Genomic DNA, 22,424 nt, shown 5'->3' with positions numbered 1-22,424 from the left:
TCATCCCTTTTGCTGGGAATAGAAATGCCCAAAATATTTAACTGTTGTGAGGCAATACAGAGTTATAAAGAAAAAGATTCAAGAAGGTTCAGAGGTTCATTTTATTGTCAAAGTATGCATGTACAATACAAATACTTGTCTTCTCCAGACAGCCACGAAATATAGAAAGACCATGGGAGTCATTGAAAGGAAAGACATCAACTCCCCCCCTCCCCGGCACATAAAAGAAAAATAAACACAACTCACAAACCTCAAAATTCCCCCACAGAAAAAAAACACAACAATAGCATCAAATCCCCCCACCCCCACCCCGCAGGGAAAAAGAGACAATAGCATCAAATCCCCAACCCCTCTCCCATAGAAAAACAACAGTGACAGTAACAATCATCGACTCCCCCAACTCACAGAAATGAACGGCGACAGTAGCAGCAACCCCCCCCCCCCCACACACACACATAATACTTACAGATCACCCAGCTGCCAATCAGCCTAAGAAAGAAAATGCAGAAACACTGAAGGAGACCAACAGTCCAGTAATCACATTTGTCTCAGAATGTCGAAAACAACTTTCTGTCAGCATACGAGAAGAGCAGCCACACAAACTTAGTCCTTCCGTGAAGATTGACCGTGTGGGTCTGAGCGCTACTGACCGTCGTTGCCCCAGTGGCCTCCATTGAAGATTGAGATATTGGCACGTGAGCACAGCAAAACATTCGCAATGCAAATTGAATGTTGGAGTTTATTAGGACCATGGTGCATAATAGTACGGAAATCTTGAAAAACCGTAGAGGGCTTTGGTGAGAACACACCTAAAATATTACATCACGATCAAAATCAGAATCAGGTTTAATATCATCGGCATATGTCGTGAAATCCATTGTCTTTGCGACAGCAGTACGTTGCAATACAAAATAATAAAAACTGAATTATAGTGAGTAGGGCAAAAATAGAAATCATAAAACTAGTGAGGCAGTGTTCATAGGTTCAGCGTCCATTCAGGAATCAGGTGGCAGAGGGAACGGAGGTCTGTGAGTTGGATGTTCATGCCGGCAGGCAGGAGATAACAATAGATAACATTATTTAGTGAGAAAGGGGTTGCTTTATTTATTCAGTTATCTGACATCAGGTAAAATTGTTTAGGAGTTCACTTCCTTCAAGGTATTTACAAAACTACACACAGGAAACAATCCTTATCTAATTAGGATGCTCAATATCAATTTATGTAACTGAGTATGCATATTCGCCTGATTAAAGTCCAGTGAATGGACGTGTAGCCTTGGTGCAATGTACAGGGTGGGTGAGAAGTCAACGTACATGACACCAGGTTATCATGATCAGCCACTTCCATCTGTCTGACCTGGTGCATCACTGAAAAAAAATCTGCTGCTTGCCTGACCATAGTAACAAGTTGCATGGCCAATTATCTGCTGAGAGTTTGTTTGTCAATGAAAGCTGCTTTGCCTCTTGGAGCCAAGGTCACTTTTAGACAATGTAGGAAACGGAGTATAAATAGAGTCAGATGTGGCCAGCCCATTTGGTGTTCTGAGAGCTGGAGACAAGTATATTTGATCTTCTCTCAGCCAATCATTCATAGCACATCTACGACAACAATTGCATCGGAGTGTTGCAAGCTGGGGGCTTCAGTTTCCGGTTAAGATCAGAACTGTACTGAGCTGCTAACATCATTGCGTTGTGCTACTTGAGTGTTAAGTTCAGAGCGACTTCAACTTGGCAGTGAGGAGGTTATGGCTTGTGTCAGCCTTCTGCTCGATAAATGCCAGTGTGTTTCTGGAATGCGACAGAGTGCGATCTTATATGCTATCCTGAGCCAGCAGAGAGACCTGAAGTTCTCACATCACAGCTGCTCCTGCGAAACCAGGCAAACGGTTTGTTTGAGAACTCCGCAGGTTACCTGCCAGACGGTATCCGGTGTGCTGGTGAAGACAGTAAGTTTTATGAAGAACCTTCCTTCGTTCCACCACCTCCCCAGAGCAGACCAGTTGCTGTTACTGGAAAGCTGCTGGACCCCGTTGTTCCTGTTGGGATTGGCTCAGGAGAGAGTGAGCTTTGACGTGATAGAGACCCCAGGCCACAGTATGCTGAAGAGAATCCTGCTGAATGGGCAAGGCCTGGTCAAGACAGGGAAAGAGGAAAGGAGGCAGCCAACACTTGCTGATGTACAGAGAGTGAAAATGTGTCTGCACAAGTTGTGGGGCTTGGATCTGAATCCAACAGAGTATGCATATCTGAAAGGAACAATCCTCTTCAACCCTGGTAACTTAACATTCTTTATTTTTTGCTTTATTCTAGTATATGTAATGAACTAAAGGAATTGTAATAGTGCCATATTTACACAAAAAATATTGAGGTTGTCTGTTTTATTTGGTGCTCCCAATGTGGCCTCAACATAAGTTAGGGGATCACCTTGTCAAGCACCCCCCACTGTCTGCCAAAAGCATAATTTCCTGGTGTCCAACCATTTCAACTCCTATCCCCATCCCATCATGTCAGTCCATGGCCTCCTCTTCTGCCACAGTGACGCCACTGTCAACTTGGAGCAGCACCTTATACTCCGTCTGTTAGCCTCCAACCTGATGGTATCAACATTGATTTATCTTTCCGGTAATTTTTTCCCTCCCTCTTCCCTCTTGTTTAATTCCCCAGTCTGGCCCACTTCTTACCTTTCCTCCTCCCCTGCCTATCACCTCCCCCGAGTCCCCTCCTTCCTCCCTTTCTCTCACAGTCTGCTCTCCTCTCCTGTCTGATTCCTTCTTCTCCAGCCCTTTACCTTTCCCACCCACCTGGCTTCACCTTCTAGCTTGACTTCCTTCTCCCTCCCCCCCCCCCCCCCACAACCTTTGTATTCTGGCGTCTACCCCCTTCCTTTCCAGTCCTGATGATTGGTCTCGGCATGAAATGTCGACTGTTTATTCATTTCCAAAGATGCTGCCTGACCTGCTGAGTTCCTCCAGCTCTTTGTGTGTGTTTACACAAAATAAATTAGTTTACAGGAGTCCAACAGTAATATTCTTGTGACTGGGAACATTAACAGTGAGGTGACACAGAAGTTAGAGCTACTGCTTCACTGCTTTAGTATCCAGGGCTTGATTTTATCTGTGTGGAGTTGTGTTCTCTGTGTGAATTTCCATAGATTTCTTTCCAAATCCCAAACGTGAGATGGTAGGTTAGCTGGCTAACGCAAACTATGCCAGCTGGAGTGGCAAAAGCTAAGTCAACAGGGAGTGTGTGAGAAAGGGAGAGAGAGAGAGGGGAGGGACAGAGGGCGGGAGGTAGAGAGAGAGAGGAAGTTAGTTGCAGGGCTACAGGGGAAAAAATGAGAGGGAATTTGGTTGGGATTGTGCTATTGAGAGCTGGCACAGATTCAGCGGACTGAACCCTTCTTTATTGTACTAAGTAAATACTGAATGTCAGCGGCAATTTGAGCTGGAGGTTCACAGTCTGGAGGTACTGTCAATTTTTGTCAAAAATAATTATGCATTTTGGGGGGTTGTGTGATTATTAATAATTCCTGATAATATTTTTAGAATTCCTGTCTTTCATTGTCCTGCAGTATTTCCACCACTTTTGGGGTGTCTGCATTCTCAACGATTTAAACTGCCCGATTTTCTGGTTATGAATCCTTACTGTGATGCCAAACCCAAATGAGGATTAAAGTAGGGACTCTTTTTTGGATGTAACCTCTCAGGGTCAAATGGTGTTAAACCTAAATCACAGAGTATCCTGGAAACAAAGTAAATGAATATGATACTCATTTTGGACAGATGAAACTAATTCTGAACCAACTTGAAGGTCAGATCCTTTCAATAAAAAGCTCTGATTCTTCATAGGCCTGCTGCCTCTAGCTCCATTGCATGGGCTTTGCATCTGATCTTGCTTGTGCTTCTATCTTTTATAGATCTACCTGGACTCCGAACTCCTGATTACATTGAAAGCCTTCAGCGCGAGGCACAGCGCGTACTCCACAAGGTCCTGATGCCTCTTCCTTCCAAGGACGACAGCTGCTTTGCCCAGGTTTTACTCACCGTCTCCAGCCTGAAGACCATCAGTGCTGATCTCATAACAGAACTCTTTTTCAGGCCAGTGATCGGAGCAGCCGACATGAGTGAGCTGCTGCTAGAGATGCTTTATAACCAGTCAAGCACAGCCACCATCATTACTGCTAATGGACTGTTTGTTTGAGTCCCTGCCTGGCCAAGCCTCTCGGCGCACCCACATCACTCGGTCACTCCTACATTATAGCCTTCCTACAACACCTGCCCACTCGAGCCTCAGTACTCACCCATGCCCTCTCCCACTTATACTTGACCGTTCTTTCACTGATTAACCTTGTCAAATGCCCTTCTGCACCTCTCTGCTGCTAATGCAGTTCCTGTTCTCATCACTGCTCCTGCCCTGTTCTATGTTGGACTACCTCATTACACATCCCTCGCCCACCGAGATCTCCCTGCTCATTTGTAGAGCCACAACCCACTCACACCTTAAGGACCATCCACGTTTCCCTTCCTTTTGCTGCCACCTGCTGTTCCGTATTATTTTCTATCATGAATAAAAATATTGTACTTATTTTAAACAGTTTATTACCTTTACTGAATCAAAGTTCAAAGTAACTTTAGTAACCAAGTGCATACAGTATTTGTCATCATATACAACCCTGAGATTCATTTTCCTGTGGGCATACTCAGTAAGTTTATAAAATAATAACCATAACAGAATCAATGAAAGATCAAGCAACTAGGGGTTCAACTGGAGTTCAGAAGACAAGCTATGCAAATCAACAAGAAGAGATAATAATAATAATAAACAAATAAACAATAAATATCAAGAACATGAGATGAAGAGTTCTTGACAGTGAGTCCATTGGTTTCAGGAACATCTCAATGTTGGGGCAAGTGAATTTTGGTTGAAGGGTACAATGGGTGAAGGGTAGTAACTGTTCCTGAACATGGTGGTGCGAGTCCTGAGGCTCCTTTACCTCTTCCAGGATCGCAGCAGCGAGAAGAGAGCATGTCTTGGGTGGTGGGGGTCCCCAATGATGGATGCTGCTTTCCTGCGTTTCACGTAGATGTGCTCAACGTCCATACGCTTATTGTTAACTCAAAGTGACACATGGGTAGACACTGTAGCCATTTCATTCCAGTTGCCCCACGGATATTAGGCAATTGCTTAAGCCCAAATGGGGAGAGGGCAGGAGAATGGGGTTGAGGAGGATAATAAATCAGCCATGATGGAATGGTGGAGCAGACTTGATGGGCCAAATGGCCTAATTCTGCTCCTATGTCTTATGGAATCTAAACTCCTCTCATGCTCATCATTTAGGAAAAGTAATAGCCATACAGCCCTTTGAAACTAACTGCTTGTCACGTGTCAAATGAGTTAATGGTAAGATGGTGAATCTAGTGTGTAGGACAAGAAATCAACAAAACGGTAACTACGGGCAGCATCTGTGGAAAGAGAAACAGTTAATCAATCCTAAGACAGAGAGAAATACATTAGTCCGGGTAGCAGTAAAGTGTTGGTGAGACAGATAATTTATTGTTGATGCGATTGTGGTATACCGAGGCGTGCTCAGCAGGCCAGACTGTAGACAGGAAGGAAGAAAAAGGAATGGCAAGCAGAAATGCTTCTTATGCAAACAGAAAGCAAGTTATCCAAACTTAAAAGAATGCAATATTAAACCTGGGAAGCTGCACTGTGCACAGATAGAAGGTGAATTGCTACACTGGGTCACAGAAAGAGAGATCAGCATGGGAATGGGACAGTGAATTAAAATGTCAAGCAAACTAGGAGCTAAGGGTCATGTTTGTAGACAGAGTGCAGATGCCCCACAAAGCGATCTCTCAACAATGGGGAGATGGCCACCATCCTGAGCATAGAATGCGGCATACTAGATTGGGAGAACCCCCAAGCGGAGGTTCTTCCAATCTACTGTCGTGGCTTGGAGGCTTGCGTGCCTCAATGACCCAAAGAGCTACGTTGTCTGGAGTCAGGGCTTTATGCTTTGGCTCTTGGTAGGGTCACCCATGCCAAACAGGTCAAACGGTAGAGGCCAGATTAAGAGTGGTCTACCAGACCTCAGGATTCAGGGGTTCACCTCAGGGCTAACAACCCTGAAAGGTAATACAAAGTGGTTACAGAAACAGCAATGAAGAATCTGTCTACGTCTGAGTGTGACGGTATTCCTGAGTCTCCACCCAGGACTTGCATGATTTGACAGTGGCAAAAACCGGGAGGAAGCTAGTGACATGGTGAAAGAAGCCCTGAACACCACCAGAGATGGAGGATCTTCATTGCTGCCTGAAATGCCAGTGGCGTAACGGGCAGTAAGTACGTAAGTAAGATTGGAAAAGGTGCAATTGTATAGTTGCTTAGCCTGGAGTGTATATTTAAAATATACAAGTACAAGTACAAGTGAAGAAAAAGATTTGGGGAATAAAAGATAAATTGAAGTAAATAAGTGCACAGGAATTGGATAAGTATGTTTATGGGTAGGAGCAAACATGAACGTGTTAAGATACAAACACCTACATAGGATTACACACATTATTTTGGTCAAGAAAGAAATGGACGAGAAGAGATACATGGAAATTATTATTCAACCACTATTATTACTAATTTTAAACAACTATTATTATTATTTAGTTTAATAGTATGGAATTACAATTGCACATAAGTATCTATTTAAGTGCCTAATTATTTTTCTTTTAATATCATCTCAGTGTGTACTTGTGAGTGTATATATCGATCTATACATATATAAAAATGGAAAAGACTTTATATGTAATAAAAGTTTGTGTAATACTTGTGAATACCTTATCCAAATAAAAAAATCCTGAAGAGTGGGAAAAAGCAAAAGGACCAGAGGACACCTGTGGTTGTACAGGATAATGCCATAAAAGAATAAAACCTATACACTTTGAAACATGCGGTGAGATATGTCATTTGCGTCAAATCAATTCTGCGAGAGTTGTGCTGGGGTCAGCCTACAAGTGTCACCACGCTTTAGACAACGACACTGCACACCCACAATTTACTAACCCTAAACCTAGTTGTACGTCTTTGGAATCTGGGAGGAAACCAGAGCACCTGGAGGAAACCCACACGGGTCACAGGGAGAACATACAAATTCCTTACAGGCCATGGCAGGAATCGAGAAGCAATTCCCTATGAAATGCTGAGAGGGAGGGGAATATGTGTCTCACAGTGGAATCTTGCTGGGGGTGGTGGAAAGTGCAAAAGATGAAAGGTCAAATACAGATACTGGTGCCGTGGAAGTTAAACTTACTCTGTAGAAAGGGAGAAGGGGTGAGAGTAGAGGTGAGAAACGGATGAGGTGTGGCCAAGAGCTCTGTGTAATCTGGTAGAGGAGAAGCCATGGTTAAAGAAGGAAACCGTCTCACAGGCACCTGTGTGGAATGTCTCATTATCAGAACAAAAACGATGGAGGAGGAGGAGGAGGAATTGGGTGAATGGAAGAGTCCTTGCGGGAGATTTCATCAGGAGATGTACCTGTACAATCAAGGTGGCTGTGGGAGGTGGAGCGCTTGTAGTGGATGCTGGTGGCTAGTCCATCCTGTGGAGATCAAGAGCATCAGAGAGGGAAGAGTAAAATGTGAAGGTGACAAAATTGAGTGGAAAAGTGGAATTTTTGAGTTTTGCATTAATGCAATTCTAATTATCGTTCCCCCTTCTTCCCAGTCCTGATGAATGGGCTCTGCCCTAAACGTCGACTGCTTGTTCATTTCCATAGGCGCTGCCTGACCTGCTGAGTTCCCCCAGCATTTTATCTGAGTGTTTCCTTGGACTTCCAGCATCTGCAGACTTTCTCGTGTTTATAATATTTTGTAACTTCAAATCTGTCAACTAACTCAAAGGAAAACAAGCGCCGACAGACGCGAGCGTTAGTTTGTTCTTTATTTTAAGCGAGGCGCGCACATATCACGTGTAGCGTCATGACGTATGCAATTCACACGTTTTTATACCTATAACCCGTAATTATTATATAAACACCAAAGAATGCTTAATCAAAAATTATATTTGCAAGATGACTCATATATTACTTAAATATTAAATACACAACAATTTCCCGTATTTTCTGCTTCTATTTGAGATTTCTAGCATCTGTATTTTTGGGATGTTTGTTATATTTCCTCAAACTGAGTTCTTTGCACAAAACCCTTAGATTGTCACTGCTCAATACTGATCAAATGCGGACGGTATCGTCTATTTTCTTACAACCAACTGTTCGAAAGTTTAAAAAGAATGCCAAAAGCCTTGTATACATTGCTGTTGATCAGACCCTTATCTTCAAAGGATGTAGGCAAAGTAGAACCCTTATTTCTAAAGATTCTTTAAAGTCGCAAAACAGCCCGAGGCACCTCACAGGCGAGTTATTAAATTAAATTCAACAACAAATTTGGTCAAACTGTTTTGAGGTTAAAAGCAGCACTTTAAATGAAGGGAGGGAAAGAGGAGAGAGGACACACACACACACACACACACACACACACACACACACACACACACACACACACACACACACACACACACACACACACACACACACACACACACACACACACACACACACACAAACAATGCAGGGAATTAATTTATGAGCACAGGGACAAGGGGGCTGAGAGTACTGTACTGTCACCAAAAATGGCGCAATTAAAATTGGAGACGTAAAGGCCAGAATTAGAGATGCAGCGATATCTAAGGTTACAGAGTGTTAAAGAAGAGGGAAGATGCCAGGCCAACTGGGACTTAAAAATTATAAAGTGAATTTTGCAATAAAATGATTAATTTGATATTGGCAGATTGTAGCACTGGGGAGAAATGATGGCGTAACATTTGAACGTCACAAGCATGCATGAAATTATGCATTTCCCCTTAAGCCCTTTAATTTTTTGTTTCAAATCCATGACTCTTTATTTGCCAAATTAATTAATTTCTTCCCAGTTGTTCTATCAAAATTCATGTTAATTCTCTAAACCCTAATTGTATTCTGGCAATTCTTCAGTTTCATCCCGTTTTGCCACGTCCCCTTGTGGAAATTATTATTAATAATTACTTTATGATTCCGAGTGGGAAATTCTTTCGTTACAACAGCAACATTTAAAGACACACAGCAGTGTGAAGACCTAACTAATAATAAAGTGCAAAATAATAATACATACAGAGTACAATAACAATTTACAATTATTAAGCAATAACAATGTACGAAATAATAAAACAGATACCATTGTACTTATGTGAAGCTTAAGCAGTCGTTCGGAGCAATATGCTGTAAACTTGACATAATAAATGTTTAGACGGAAAATTGCACAAATTAAAATAAAAATGTTTGGGATGTTGAAACTGCGCAATCATTTCACTCGCGTTACAATCTGCCATTATCAAACATGGCGAGCTCGACCTTTCACTCCAAACGGCTCGTGCGCATGCTCTAGATTGCCCGTCTGCAAGATGGCGAACAAAGCTTGTGCTTATGCTGTGGTGAGGAACATTCCGCAGCAGCTCCGCGCTGCTGATCTCCGCCTGTACTTCTCACAGTTCACCGAGAGCGGCGGCTTCAGCTGCTTTCACTACCGGCATCGGCCCGAGCGGCAGCGGCACCAGGGCTCAGGGCGAGAAGGGCAGGACCGGGCACTGACCTGCTGTTGCGTGGTGAGGCTTTCGGCCGAGCGGGCCCCGCAGTTCCTGCGAATGTACGACGGCAGCCAGTGGGTCGACAGGGCCGGGGACTCGCTGCGGGGACTCTGCCACATCCACATCGTCAGAGTCGGGGAGGTGACAGGTGAGTACGGAGTCAGAATCACTGCGAGAGTCCAGAGTAAGTTAATATCAAAGTGTATATAACGTCATCATATACAATCCTATGATTCATTTTCTTGTGGGCATACTCAATAAACCAATAGAAATAACCTGAACAGATTCGATGAAAGACCGCCCAACTTGGCCGTTCAGCCAGTGTGCAGAAGATAACAAACTGTACAAATACAAAAAGAGATAATAATGTAAATAAATAAACAATAAATATCGAGAACATGATGAAGAGGCCTTGAAAGTGAGTTCATAGGTTGTTGGAACAGTTCAGTGATGGGGCGAGTGATTCCTTGGGTTTAAGAGCCTGATGATTCCTGAGTTCCCTTTATTGCCTTGTGAACATATTGTCATATGTTCAGACAACACATAAATTATACAATACAATGAAGAGAAAATCAGAATCAGGTTTATTATTACCAGCATGTGTCGTGAAATTTGTTAACTTAGCAGCAGCAGTTCAATGCAATACATAATATAGAAGAAAAAATAATAAGTAAATCAATTACAGTATATGTATATTGAATAGATTAAAAATCATGTAAAAATATATCAAAAAAAGTGAGGTAGTGTTCATGGGTTCAATGTCCATTTAGGAATCGGATGGCAGAGGGGAAGAAGCTGCTCCTGAATTGCTGAGTGCGTGCCTTCAGGCTTCTGTACCTCCTACCTCGTGGTAACAATGAGAAAAGGGCACACCCAGGGTGGTGGAGGTCCTTAATAACAGACGCTGCCTTTCTGAAACAACACTCCTTGAAAATGTCCTGGGTACTTTGTAGGCTAGTACCCAAGATGGAGCTGATTAGATTTACAACCTTCTGCAGCTCCTTTTGGTCCTGTGCAGTAGTCTCTTCCCCCCACCACCACCATACCAGACAGTGATGCAGCCTGTCAGAATGCTCTCCATGGTACATCTGTAGAAGTTTTTGGGGAAGACTGAAAAACAAGATAGAGACAAGTCTATCATAGTGACAGGAGGTCTGTAGTGTTCTGTTACTTAGGTAAGATTAAGGTTGGGTGGGTCAGTTCAAAACATCCGGATACAGACAGGGTTTTAACACGAAGCATCAACATCTCCTTTCCTTCACAGATGTTGCTCGACCTACTGAGTTCCTCCAGTGAATTTTTGCTCCAGTTTCCAGCGTCTGCAGTCACTTGTGTCTCAGTTCAAAAACCCGATGATTGTGAGGGAATCATTGTTCCTGAGCCTGGTCGTGTGAAACTTGGTGTTTCTGTACTTTCTATTTCAAGGCAGCAGCAAGAAGGCTTGACCTGGATGGTGCATATCCTTGATAGCTGCACCTTCTTGAGGCAGCACCTCCGGAAGACATTGTCAGACATAAAATGTTAGAATGGGAGTATCTGTGAGAGAGGAGCACTTTGAAATAGGATCAAGAACACAAGGGAATGAAAAAGAAAGGTGAATCATTAATTAGAAAAAAAATCTCAGCTTTCCTCTTCAGTGATGCTGCCTTACTTCAAAGTTTAAAGTAAATTTTTATCAAAGTGTATATAAGTCACCATATACAACACTGAGATTCATTTTCTTATGGGCATTCCCAGTAATGGGTGGCGGGGCAATGTTATGTATTTCTATGTTATATTGACTATTGTACATACTATTTGTTACAAATTGCACATTTAAACGTAAAGATTTTTACTGGTATATGGAGGATGTAAGTAATAGTCAATTCAATTCAAAGAAGGTGTAAGGCGCTTCTTCCGTCTGCTAGCCTGCAGGCCACCCTTGGGCAAGGTGTAGCACCCACTTAAACCTCCCCCCCACCCCCTGGTCATAGTCACGTTAGGCCATGGGAGCAGGTGGTGGATGGTCGTATGAGCAACAGGTGCAGATCACAAGTCCTGGTTATGCGACACTGATGCCAGGCAGACAATCTCTGAAGAGTATTGATAATGGCTGGGCTCACCTGCCTTGTGAAGACACTGCCCTGAAGAAGGCAATGGCAAACCACTTCTGCAGAAAAACTTGCCAAGAGCATCATGGTCATGATCACCCATGTTATATGACATGGCACATAATGATGATGTCATATGACATAGCACATGGTGGTAATTCACTGTAAATACAAGAAAACAATAATATCGATGAAAGACCACACCCAATAGACAAACAACCAACGTACAAAAGACGCCAAACTATGCAAATACAAAAAGGAAAGGAAAAAAGTAATAAATATCAAGATCATGAAATGAAACGTCCTTAAAAGTGAGTTCATAGGTTGCGGGAACAGTTCAGTGATAGGCCGAGTGAAGTTATCCCCACTGGTTGAAGAGGCTGATGGTTGAGTGGTAATAATTGTTCCTGAACCTGGTGGTGTGGATCCTGAGGCTCCTGTACCACCTTCCTGATGGCAGAGACAAGAAGAAAGCACATTGCACATTCTTTTTACATTCGTGAAAGAATGAAGGCAGGTGGTATTGAAGGGCAGCAGGGGTTAATGGTGAAGAACAGAAGTATAGTAGAAGTAAGATGGCTGGTGGTGTAGTGGCATCAGCACTAGACTTCTGGGCAAATGGTCCTGGGTTCGAATCCGGCTGGCTTCTTGCACACTTTCCATCTATGTTGGGATCAAGTGGTTCTTGTACTTACTGTGAATTACCACCATCATGTGCTGAAAAAATAAACAAAAATACTAAAGATGTGCCACAAGGTATAAAGAGGAAGAACATAGGAAGAACATAGTAGAAGTAAAGAAGTAAGATGGCAGGAATGTTAGAGAAGACCAAGGACAAAAGTTATATTGGGATTGGGATGCGGAAGCTGACGAGTAATGAAAGTCAAGGTGGAAGGGGTGGGAGTGTGGCGCTGGGCATGTTTGCATGTGTGGATCTTAATGCTATTCCGATTTCTTCTGTGAAAGGTTATTGTTGAGTCCCAATGCAGGTTTCAATCTGAAACATCAATAATTTCTTTCCTCACATGGGTACTGCTTGATCTACTGAGTTGCCCCCAGTTCTTCAGATTCCAGCATCCGTAGTCTCTTGTATTCTCATTGCTTTTTCTCTCTGTTAAACAGATTCGGACATTTCATACAGAACAAGAAAGGAGCTTCGGAGTCGGAGAGCCCTGAGTGAAACTTTCACAACTGAAGATCTGTCCAGATTGGCAGAACTAAACCCTCCAGCAGTAATGCCCAATGGGAATGTGGGAACGCCGCTGAGGGTCTTCCTCGAATTGATCCAAGCTTGTCGTCTACCTCCCCGTGTCATCACCAAGCTCTGCTTGAAGTTCCCCAAGACAAGCTCTAATAGGCGTTACGGGAATGTTCCTTTCCTGTACCAGAATTCAACCTCACGGCAGGTTGAAAGATGGACTGAGACTGAAGCAGCAGAAGAGAACCAACAGCCAGATTCAACTCCTCCCTTCCTGGAGCTGCAAGAGGCAGTGCATGAGAAATCTCCAAAGAGAAGTGAAGAGGAAGAGGAGTCCCATTCTGAGGATGTAAGTAGCATTTTCATGTCGTAAGTGAGTTGAGAATCCATAGTGAAGGAGGACCATTGCACCCTGATAACCCCAAGGGACGTCCTTGGGGTAGGTGGAGCTCGGCCTTTGCCTCAGCTTCAGTTGAGGAACCTATCACCGTTGCTGATTGCAATGCAGGAGTCCGAACAGAGCCTTCTACTTGGAAACTGAGCACTGTTAGTAGTTCTTAATTTTGGCACCCTATCTTCCCTGGTAGGGATATTTCAACAGTAGTTAGCCACAGGAAAGTTAATTTTATTTTAGGGATACAGCACAGAATAGGCCCTTCCAACCCTTTGAGCTGTACCGCCCAGCAACCATCGGTTCAACCCTAGCCTAATCACGGGACAATTTACAGCGACCAATTAACCTGCTAACCTTTGGACTGTGGCAGGAAACCAGAGCACTGGGAGAAAACCTACACATTCCATGGGGAGGATGTACAAATACAAATGCAAGTTCTCATCCAACGGTGACATTCCTTTGTTTATTTCCAGGATGACGATGAGTGTGAGGAATGGGAGCGACACGAAGCATTGTATGAGGATGTTACAACCCAGGATCGGACAAAGGAGCGACTGTTTGAGGAAGAAATTGAGCTAAAATGGGAGAAAGGAGGTTCCGGCCTGGTATTTTATACAGATGCACAGTTTTGGCAAGAGAAAACAGGTGGGACATGCTTGTTATTTTTGGTCAGAAGACTTCAGTAGTTGAGACCAGGGCATGTTGTGGGTAGGCATTGATGGTTGGTTTGTTTAGGGTTGACTTTTGCTCTATATTTCAGATTTTGATGAGGAGACGGCAGATGACTGGGATGTCGATATGAGTGTATACTACAACAAAGGGCAACCGGGAAGGCAAGGTAATTTATGCATCTCTCATCTGTTTGATTTGTAATTGGAACTTAGAATTTTATACGCCTGATTCCTTTTGTAGACCTTTGCAAATACAACGGAGTTAACCTGATTCAATTGTTAGATAAACTATCATCTGCGTTAATGAATTGAGTATAAATGCACAACATTCAGAAATGTGAAAAGGAAACTGGATCAAATTAAAGGAACCTAAGAGGATGATATTGTGGAAACTGAGCCTAAAATTCCTGTTTGTGTAGACTTATTGAGCACTGCACCTTGTCAGGTGTTTAGTGACTGACACAGGTGTAGTGGCTGCGTGTATGGTTACTTAGGGACTGCAGCAGCGTGCAGTGGCTAGCAAATTTGCCATTTGCAGTGTGCTTTAGATTGCATGTCTATAGTTACTTTGTTCTCTGCAGTCCGGTACAGATTGTGCGAACTACCAGACGCAGCAAGATGCTGTAAGGGCACTGTGAACTGTGCACACAGTACCATGCAGACTATTGGCCACATTTCCTGCAGGGTACAGAATAGTGCACACTTTAGGGTCTGTTTCTTCTCGAGTGCACAATGCAGGCTATGAAAAACTATGTTGCTTGGTGCGCATGTGTGCATTGGGTGGTATTAAGTGGGCTGGAGGAACTAGTCCTGTCTAGTATGGCACATCATGACTGTGGCTGTTAATCATATGAAGTGCGGCACTTGGCTGGAGATCCTGCTTTTGAACCAAAAAGGAAGAACTTCTCTCAACTTCACTTGCCCCATTATTGAAAAGTCCACACAACCATTGGACTCACTTTCAAGGACTCTTCATCGCGTGTCCTCAATATTTATTGCTTATTTATTTATTATCATTGTTTCTTCTTTTGGTATGAGCATACTTGTCTTCTGCACTCTGGTTGAACGCACCAGTTGTGCGGTCTTTCATTGATTCTGTTATAACTATTATCCTATAGATTTGTTGAGTGTGCCCGCAGGAAAATGAATCTCGGAGTTGTATATGGTGACATATAGGTACTTTGATAATATTTGAACTTTGCTGCACATACTGCACGAGCTGTAGGGCCACTGGAACAGGACATCAGTGCTCGTCTGCCCTTTTGTCTGTGGAATGCAATGTCCCCTTTTTTCTTACGGCCGCACGAACTGTAATTGCTCTGAATAGGAAATTTTTCACATGCCCTGAAAACTGTGTGGCAACTCTTGTAATATGTATACTATGGATACTTAGAATGAAAATTGAAATATCAAATAATTGTTAATTTATTGAAGGATATAATGAAATACAGTACAGAAAAGAAGGTTGTTCATGTTTAGTAAACTTTTACTTGACTGTCCAGCTGTGTGGCAGCAAAGGCAGTGTGCACGGGAACATTTCAGTTGTTGTGTGGCCACTCACCCACACAGCTTAGAGGGAAGAGTGGTGGAATGGCACTGCGTGGTCTGCTTCCTTCTGTGTGCAGCAGGGATTAGGACCTCTTGTAATGCCTTATACAATAGGGTTCTTTCACGCAGTGTTCAGGGATAAAATTCAAAGTCTGTGTTTTGTGCTTTGCAATGTTACAAGTTTCTACTTTCCCTTGATATGAATGGTGATAATTTGTAATGATCCCTCAGACACACTCAGTGAGAAACAAACATGTAAACTGGCTATAGTTCACAAACTGACCATTAGCCATCAATTTACTACTTCTTAAGCCCGTCACTCGAGAACCCTCGGCCTCGGGTCTGTCTTTCAAGTCCAGGTGTAGCCCATCTATGCGTCTTGTAGGTGAAGATCCTTTCTCTCCCAGGAATGAGGTCTTTGGAGCTTCTGTTGGCATTTCTGCAGCCCTGGGTTTTCTACAGGATGGGGTTGCTAGACCCGTGCCCAACCCTCCTGCTTTTGCAACCAGGTTTGGGACCGTCCATGGTGGAGTTCTGCCCATTTACGCTAATATATTCATCCCAATTTTCATTCTCTATATTCCCATCAATATTCCCCCTACCCTCCAAAATCTCTCACTCACCTGCACACTAGGGACAATATATAGTGGCCATTTAGCCACCCACACGTTGATCTTTGGGATATGGGAGAAAGCAGAGCACCCAGAGGATATCCATGTGATTCCAAGGAGAAAATAAGGCACGGCGTGGTAGTGTAGTAGTTAGCGCAACACTTTACAGCACCAACAACACGGGTTCAATTCCTGCCGCTGTCTCTAAGAAGTTTGTACGTTCTCCCCCGACTATATGGATTTCCTTCAGGTGCTCCAGTTTCTTCCTGCAGCCCAAAGTCGTACTGTTTGGTAGGTTAATTGGTCACTGTATGTTGTCCTGTGATGGTCAAACTGGGGATTGCTGGGTGGCACAGCTCGAAGGGCCTATTCCGTGCTGTATGTCAATAAACAAAAATAAACAGGCAGCATCTGTGGTCAAAGGCACTGTGAGGAAGCTTCTCTACTGACTGTGCCACTGGAAGGATTCCATTCTTCACAGATGTTACAACTGCTCAAAGGTTTTGGTGTTGATTGATTTTCTGATCAAGTTCTGCAGAAACAACTGTGAAGTAAATTTCTTTTGAACTTTCCACAGATGGAGGTGATAAAGATTCCCAGGATTATGTGCAGATGAGGCTGGAACAACGGCTGAGGGAGGGTCTTGAGAGTGCATCTGTGCAGTCCCCTCGTATTGGAGGCTTTGAGCGATACACCAAGGTAAGCAAGTCTCCTACAGTAGTTGACTTAAAACAACATTTAATGTTAAAACAGATTCTCTTGTTTAAATGTGTGTTTTAAATTGAGCGTGTATTCTGATTGGTGTTTATGTTACCTTCCTAATAGAGCAAAGATCCATTGGCCAAGGGCCGATACCATTAAACAAGGGATCTGTGAACCCCAGATTGGGAACCCCTGGCCTGGAGCTCTCTGTTCATACGAGCCACGTGATCAGCTGTGGTTTTCCAAGATAATTTGTACAGTCACCTTAAATACAATACAAACCCCATAGATTCGCTCTGAATCTAGGCTACTACAATAATTATTTCTCTTAATATGGTTTTTCTCATACCCACCGTATGGAAAGGAACAAGAGGCTACCATTGAACCTCATAGCAAGAATGTACCTTTCTAACTCATTGTCAATTTTACACTCAACTCCACAGACAGGAAAAGAGAGAAATGTCCTACTGGTTTGGAGAAGCGAATGCCGAGTGAAATATTTTGAAAGCTCCCTGCTAATTTTCAGAAAATTGTTTTGTGATTTCTTGTGTGGTCCCGAGCAGAAGTGGCGTGGCTTTGTTGTCGGTCTCTCCATAACTGCAGTGCTCCATTAGTTCTGCTGTGGTGTTTTCATCTTGCTCTTGGGTTATGGCTGTTGTATGCAGTACAACCAATGGACTCCCTTTCAAGGATTCATCATCTCATGTTCACAGTATTTATTGCTTATTTATTACTATTCCTTCTTTTTGGATTTGCACAATTTGTTGTCTTCTACCCTCTGGTTGAATACTCGATTGGGAGGTCTTCCATTGATTCTGTTATGGTTATTATTCTATAGATTCACTGTCTTGCGGGCATACTCAATAAGGGTTGTGTATGGTGATTCATGTGTACTTTGATAATAAATTTACTTTGAACAATACAGTGCTATTTTTAATCTATTGACCCAAGGTCCTCTGTGTAAGTCCGTTATGAGTTGATGCTGAAAGTGCTGTGGCTCTGGAATCTTCTCGCCACAGATTCCTGCTTCCTTTAGTGCGTCCTGTGCTTTGACAGGGGCAGACGTGGTTATTGAATCTGTTTATTCTCTTGTCTCAGTCATTTCCATTCGTCAGGTTATGTGGATCAATGTGTTCCTTCTACTTCTCATGCAGGGAATTGGCAGGAAAGTGATGGAACGGCAGGGATGGAGGGATGGTCAAGGCCTCGGCTGTAGCAACTCTGGGTTGGCTGATGCTCTGGACAATGAAGGGCAGCATCCAAAGTGCAAGCGAGGATTCGGGTAGGTGACACAAGTGGCTTTTCGTATCGAGCTGGTGGTTTCTCTGAAGAATTAGTAACAAAGAATCTTCTATAAATGACAATGTCCTCACTGTATACAGTATTGTGCAGAAGTAAATATAGCTGTGGTGCCTGTGGACTTTTGTACAGTACTGTATATGTCAATGTGGAGTGGACAGCAACTTTGTAAATCTGGCAGGAACAGATGATGTTGGGAATGGCAAGAGTGGAGTGCCGGAGGGATGTGGGACAGGTGGCAGAGAATTTCTGCCAGGAGAGGGGGGTAGCACTGTTGTAGACACACCCAGCCCTGAGACACTAGGCAAGATCATTTAATACCAAACAATCAGTTTATTGATCATTACAGAATGTCTTTGATACTTCCCGCTCCCTCCCCTCTCCCTTCCCCCTTTCCTAATCATGATTCCCCTCTCCCTGCCTCCTTCTTACTCTCAGCCCACAATAGAGGCCCATATCAGAATCTGGCTTATCATCACTCATATATATCATGAAATTTGATTTTTTTTTTAGCAGCAGCAGCACAGTGGAATATATAAAATTACTACAGTACTGTGCGAATATTCTTAGGCACTCTAGCTACCTTGTCCTACTGCAGTTGTTGAGCTGAGTGTTTGGACTTCATTGGCTTTATGGTACCTTTCACCCCATACATGGCAGAATATTCCTTCACCCACTTGTTTGTGAGTGCAATGGACTCGGATATTATTCATGCTTCCAGTACTGGGTCTAGTGCTGAATATCTGGGAGAAGCAGTGCTGAGAATTTTGTTTGGCACTGCCTGCTGAATGATGTGGCTGTGAAATGTGAGCCTCTGGACCATAACCAGTGCGCTGACAAAAAAAAAAGCATTTATTAATTCATCACTAAATTTCAACAGTGTTGAACTTTCTATTTTTCTTCCAATAATCCCTCCACTCGATGAAATAGCAAGCCCGCTGGATGTTGTTCTTGCCTCAAAAGAGCTTGTGGTAAAGCTGGTGAAAGAGACAAAGAACTTTTATGTCTTAGTGCAGTCCTTTTTTTGCTCAAATCTCTAGAGTGGCACTGATATCCCTTTCAATTTCTGACTTGTCAAGAGTGCTATCCACTGTACTTACTGACTCAGTGTGGTGATGGAATTTTAATCTACAACAGAGATATTGCTATGGTATCACCTGAAATTATATATTAGCTATCTATGATTTTGGGTGGTGGGGTGGAGATATTTCTCTACCAAGTGAAGTACAAGGCGTTCCTTCCCTCTGTTAGCCTGCAGGTCACCCTTGGGCAAGGTGTAGCACCTGCTTAGCCTCCGACCAAGGTCACGTGAAACCATGGGAACAGGTGGTGGATGGTTGTATGAGCAGCTGGTGCATATCACAAGTCCTGGTTATGCGACCACTGATGCCAGACAGACAATCTCTGAAGAGTATTGATAATGGCTGGGGTCACCCGTCTTGTAAAGACATTGCCCAGATGAAGGCAATGGCAAACCACTTCTGTGGAAGAATTTGCCAAGAATAGTTATAGTCATGGAAAGATGCGTCATACAACATGGCACATAACGAACAAACGGTATGTGATTAATTTGAATTTCCTTACTGATGTTCCTTTCCTGCTCTAACTCTGCAGATATCATGGAGAAAAAATTCAGAATTTTCAGCCAGTGAAGAAACCATATCGACAGACCAGTCACCTGATTTCAACTGTGTATGACGAACCTGAGGAGATAGACCAAGGTGACAGCTTGCTCCGGAGACAGCCAGTGACCAGCATGAAGTACAGAGAGGACAAAAAGTTTGTTAAAGCCAAAGAACCTGGAAACTACGCACAGTAACTCAGCAGTGGCTTTCTACACCTACAAGTGGAGTCTAGTTTTGTGAATAATGATACTAGATTCTGTTTTTTTAAAAAAAACAGTTAGATGTAGCAAGGAGCTAGTAATCACTGCCTCACTCCACCAGATATCCAGCTTCAGTCCTGACCTCAGATGCTGTCTGTGTGGAGATTTGCACATTGTTCCTGTGACCTTGTGGGTTTCCTCTCACATCCAAAGATGTGCAGATTAACAGGTCAAAGTAAATTGCCCCTAGTGTGGGTAAGTCCCTGGGGATGGGGTTGGAGTTAAAGAGAATGTGGGGAGAATAAAAACTTAATTTACTCAAATGAAGAATTTGAGTAAAATGGGCAGTTGATGGTTAACGTGGATACAGTGGACCTGTTTTCATGCAGTATCTGTCAAGATCAGGAAGTATGGTTAGCAAAAAAAAAATCAAAGGAAGTAAAGGTCTTTGTTTCAAGGTACCCTGTTTCCTATTTGAGGGTTGAGTACAACACCAGAATAGGGGCATTTGAGAACAACTCGTGTTTATTCATTTCCATAGATGCTGCTTGACCTCCTGACATCCTCCGGCATTTCGTGTGTTGCTGTGGATTTCCAACATCTGCAGAATCTCTTGTGTTTATGTAGTTCAGGCTAAGCCTTTAACTCCATTGCTCATGCAACTGCAGTCTTTAATGCATCCCTTTGCATAATAAGAATTGTCAGACAGGCCTCCCCTAGTTGAAGTCTGGGGCCCTCACCCCAAACCGGGGTGGTGGTGGGGGGGAAGAATCTGCATTCCACGAGGATGTACAGACTCTTTATAGAAGACGTCATAATTGACCTCCAAGCTCTAATGCCCCGAGCTGTAACAGCATCGCATTGCTGAACAGCTGTTGACTGGATACCATGCTCACACATGTTATCCAGAGATGTGGCATTCCCCACCGCCTGCCTGTTAGTGATGGAGTCAAAGCAGAATGTCACTTCCAGTTGTACGCCTTCTATTCACTTAATTACTTGTTATCTGTTCTTGCTTGCAACATTGTGTTTGAACAGGGAGCCAACAGCTTTCCCTGCCAAAGATTTTACGAAATAATTTTCTGGTGGGTGAACCGCACCACTTAGTGTGGACTGTAGTAGTATGGATTTGCACAATAGTGGGTAATGTGGCTTCTCAGTTTTATCCCAAAGAATGGATCAAATTCCTGATGGTTCCTTCTGACTTAATTTGCCCCCAGTCTGAACAATTTGATTTGATTAAATTGTTACCAGTTTCTTGTATAATTAGACTGCATTTACCATGGAAATGGCCACTCCCACAATATTATATCTACCATACATTCTGTACTAGTGCATAATTTCCTACAACTGCTGGATCTCCAATGTCCCATTCTTGCAGCTTCTGGTAATCAGTTCTCAATATTTCTGTCCCATTACTAATATTTATAAGATGCTTTACCTCCAAAACTAATGTATATTATGTTCTCCAGTGTTCTTGGGAAGGAATCTGAATCTATTTATTGCACTATATATACAGCGCAGAATAGGACCTCCTGGCCCTTTGAACCCACAAATTTAACCCTAGCTTAATTACGATTTACAATGACCTACCAACCAGTAAATCTTGGGACTGTGGGAGGAAACTGGAACAGAGGAAACCCATGCAGTACCAGGGAGAACATACAAACTCCTTACAGGCAGTGTCGGGAATTGAACCTGGGTGGCCTGTACCGTAAAGCATTGTGCTAACCACTACGCTACCGCGCTGCCCCAATTCAATTCCTCTTTCTCATCTTACTGGAGGACTAAGGATTATTAAATACCACATCCCTTCTAATCCCAAAAAGATCCTTAAAATGTGTCCCTAATTCACTTTGCACCAGAATGCAGGTTGTCACATGTCTGCAGATCCCGGACCACAGGTGTGGGTGAAGCTCTCCTTAACATGTTTTTGCAACTTCCCCAAAACAATCCAATGAACGTGGACACTTTTAGGAAAGCTTATAGAATTACAGAGCATGATTTGAGGTACAATCATAATATTTCATATCTTGAAGACACAAGAGATTACATAAGCTGGGAACTGGAGCAATGAACAGTCTGCTGGAGGAATTCAGTGGGTCTCACAGTTACATGGGGGTGGGTGGGAGGGAGGGAGGAGACAATTCAACAATTGTTTTGCACCAGGGGTGCTGCTCAATCGGCTGAGTTCCTCCAGCAGATTAACTGCCATTAAGTATCTTAGTTACTTAAAATGGATCCTATATCATCATGAGGAGAGATCCTAGAACTACATGCACATTCTTACTGTGAGAATACTATTGTAGTTAGAGCCTTTTTCTATGTAAATAAGAACTTTATATATTGATATTTTTAATTGTAAAAAGAATATTTTGCATACAATTTTTTCAAATGTTTTATTTAAATAAATATTT

At 43.0% G+C, this 22,424-nt stretch overlaps 2 protein-coding genes across 2 annotated transcripts; both read left to right on the top strand.

Moving 5' to 3' along the window:
• The first annotated feature begins 1,470 nt into the window (after positions 1-1,470).
• Positions 1,471-4,570, top strand: nr0b2a (nuclear receptor subfamily 0, group B, member 2a). The gene is made up of 2 exons (XM_073034314.1): positions 1,471-2,274; positions 3,917-4,570. Exons 1-2 carry the CDS (start codon positions 1,746-1,748, stop codon positions 4,198-4,200), a joined length of 813 nt encoding a protein of 270 aa, XP_072890415.1. The 5' UTR covers positions 1,471-1,745; the 3' UTR covers positions 4,201-4,570.
• Positions 4,571-9,364: 4,794 nt separating this feature from the next.
• On the top strand, positions 9,365-22,123 carry gpatch3 (G patch domain containing 3). The gene is made up of 7 exons (XM_073034568.1): positions 9,365-9,817; positions 12,882-13,306; positions 13,825-13,996; positions 14,112-14,189; positions 16,759-16,880; positions 18,038-18,165; positions 19,797-22,123. The coding sequence occupies exons 1-7, from the start codon at positions 9,370-9,372 to the stop codon at positions 19,999-20,001; spliced, it is 1,578 nt and encodes a 525-aa protein (XP_072890669.1). The 5' UTR covers positions 9,365-9,369; the 3' UTR covers positions 20,002-22,123.
• Positions 22,124-22,424: the final 301 nt, after the last annotated feature.

This window comes from Hemitrygon akajei, chromosome 32, assembly GCF_048418815.1.
Source record: "Hemitrygon akajei chromosome 32, sHemAka1.3, whole genome shotgun sequence".
NCBI lineage: Eukaryota > Metazoa > Chordata > Chondrichthyes > Myliobatiformes > Dasyatidae > Hemitrygon > Hemitrygon akajei.
The sequence above is the reverse complement of the archived record's forward strand: the minus strand, read 5'-3'. Positions and strand labels throughout refer to the sequence as shown.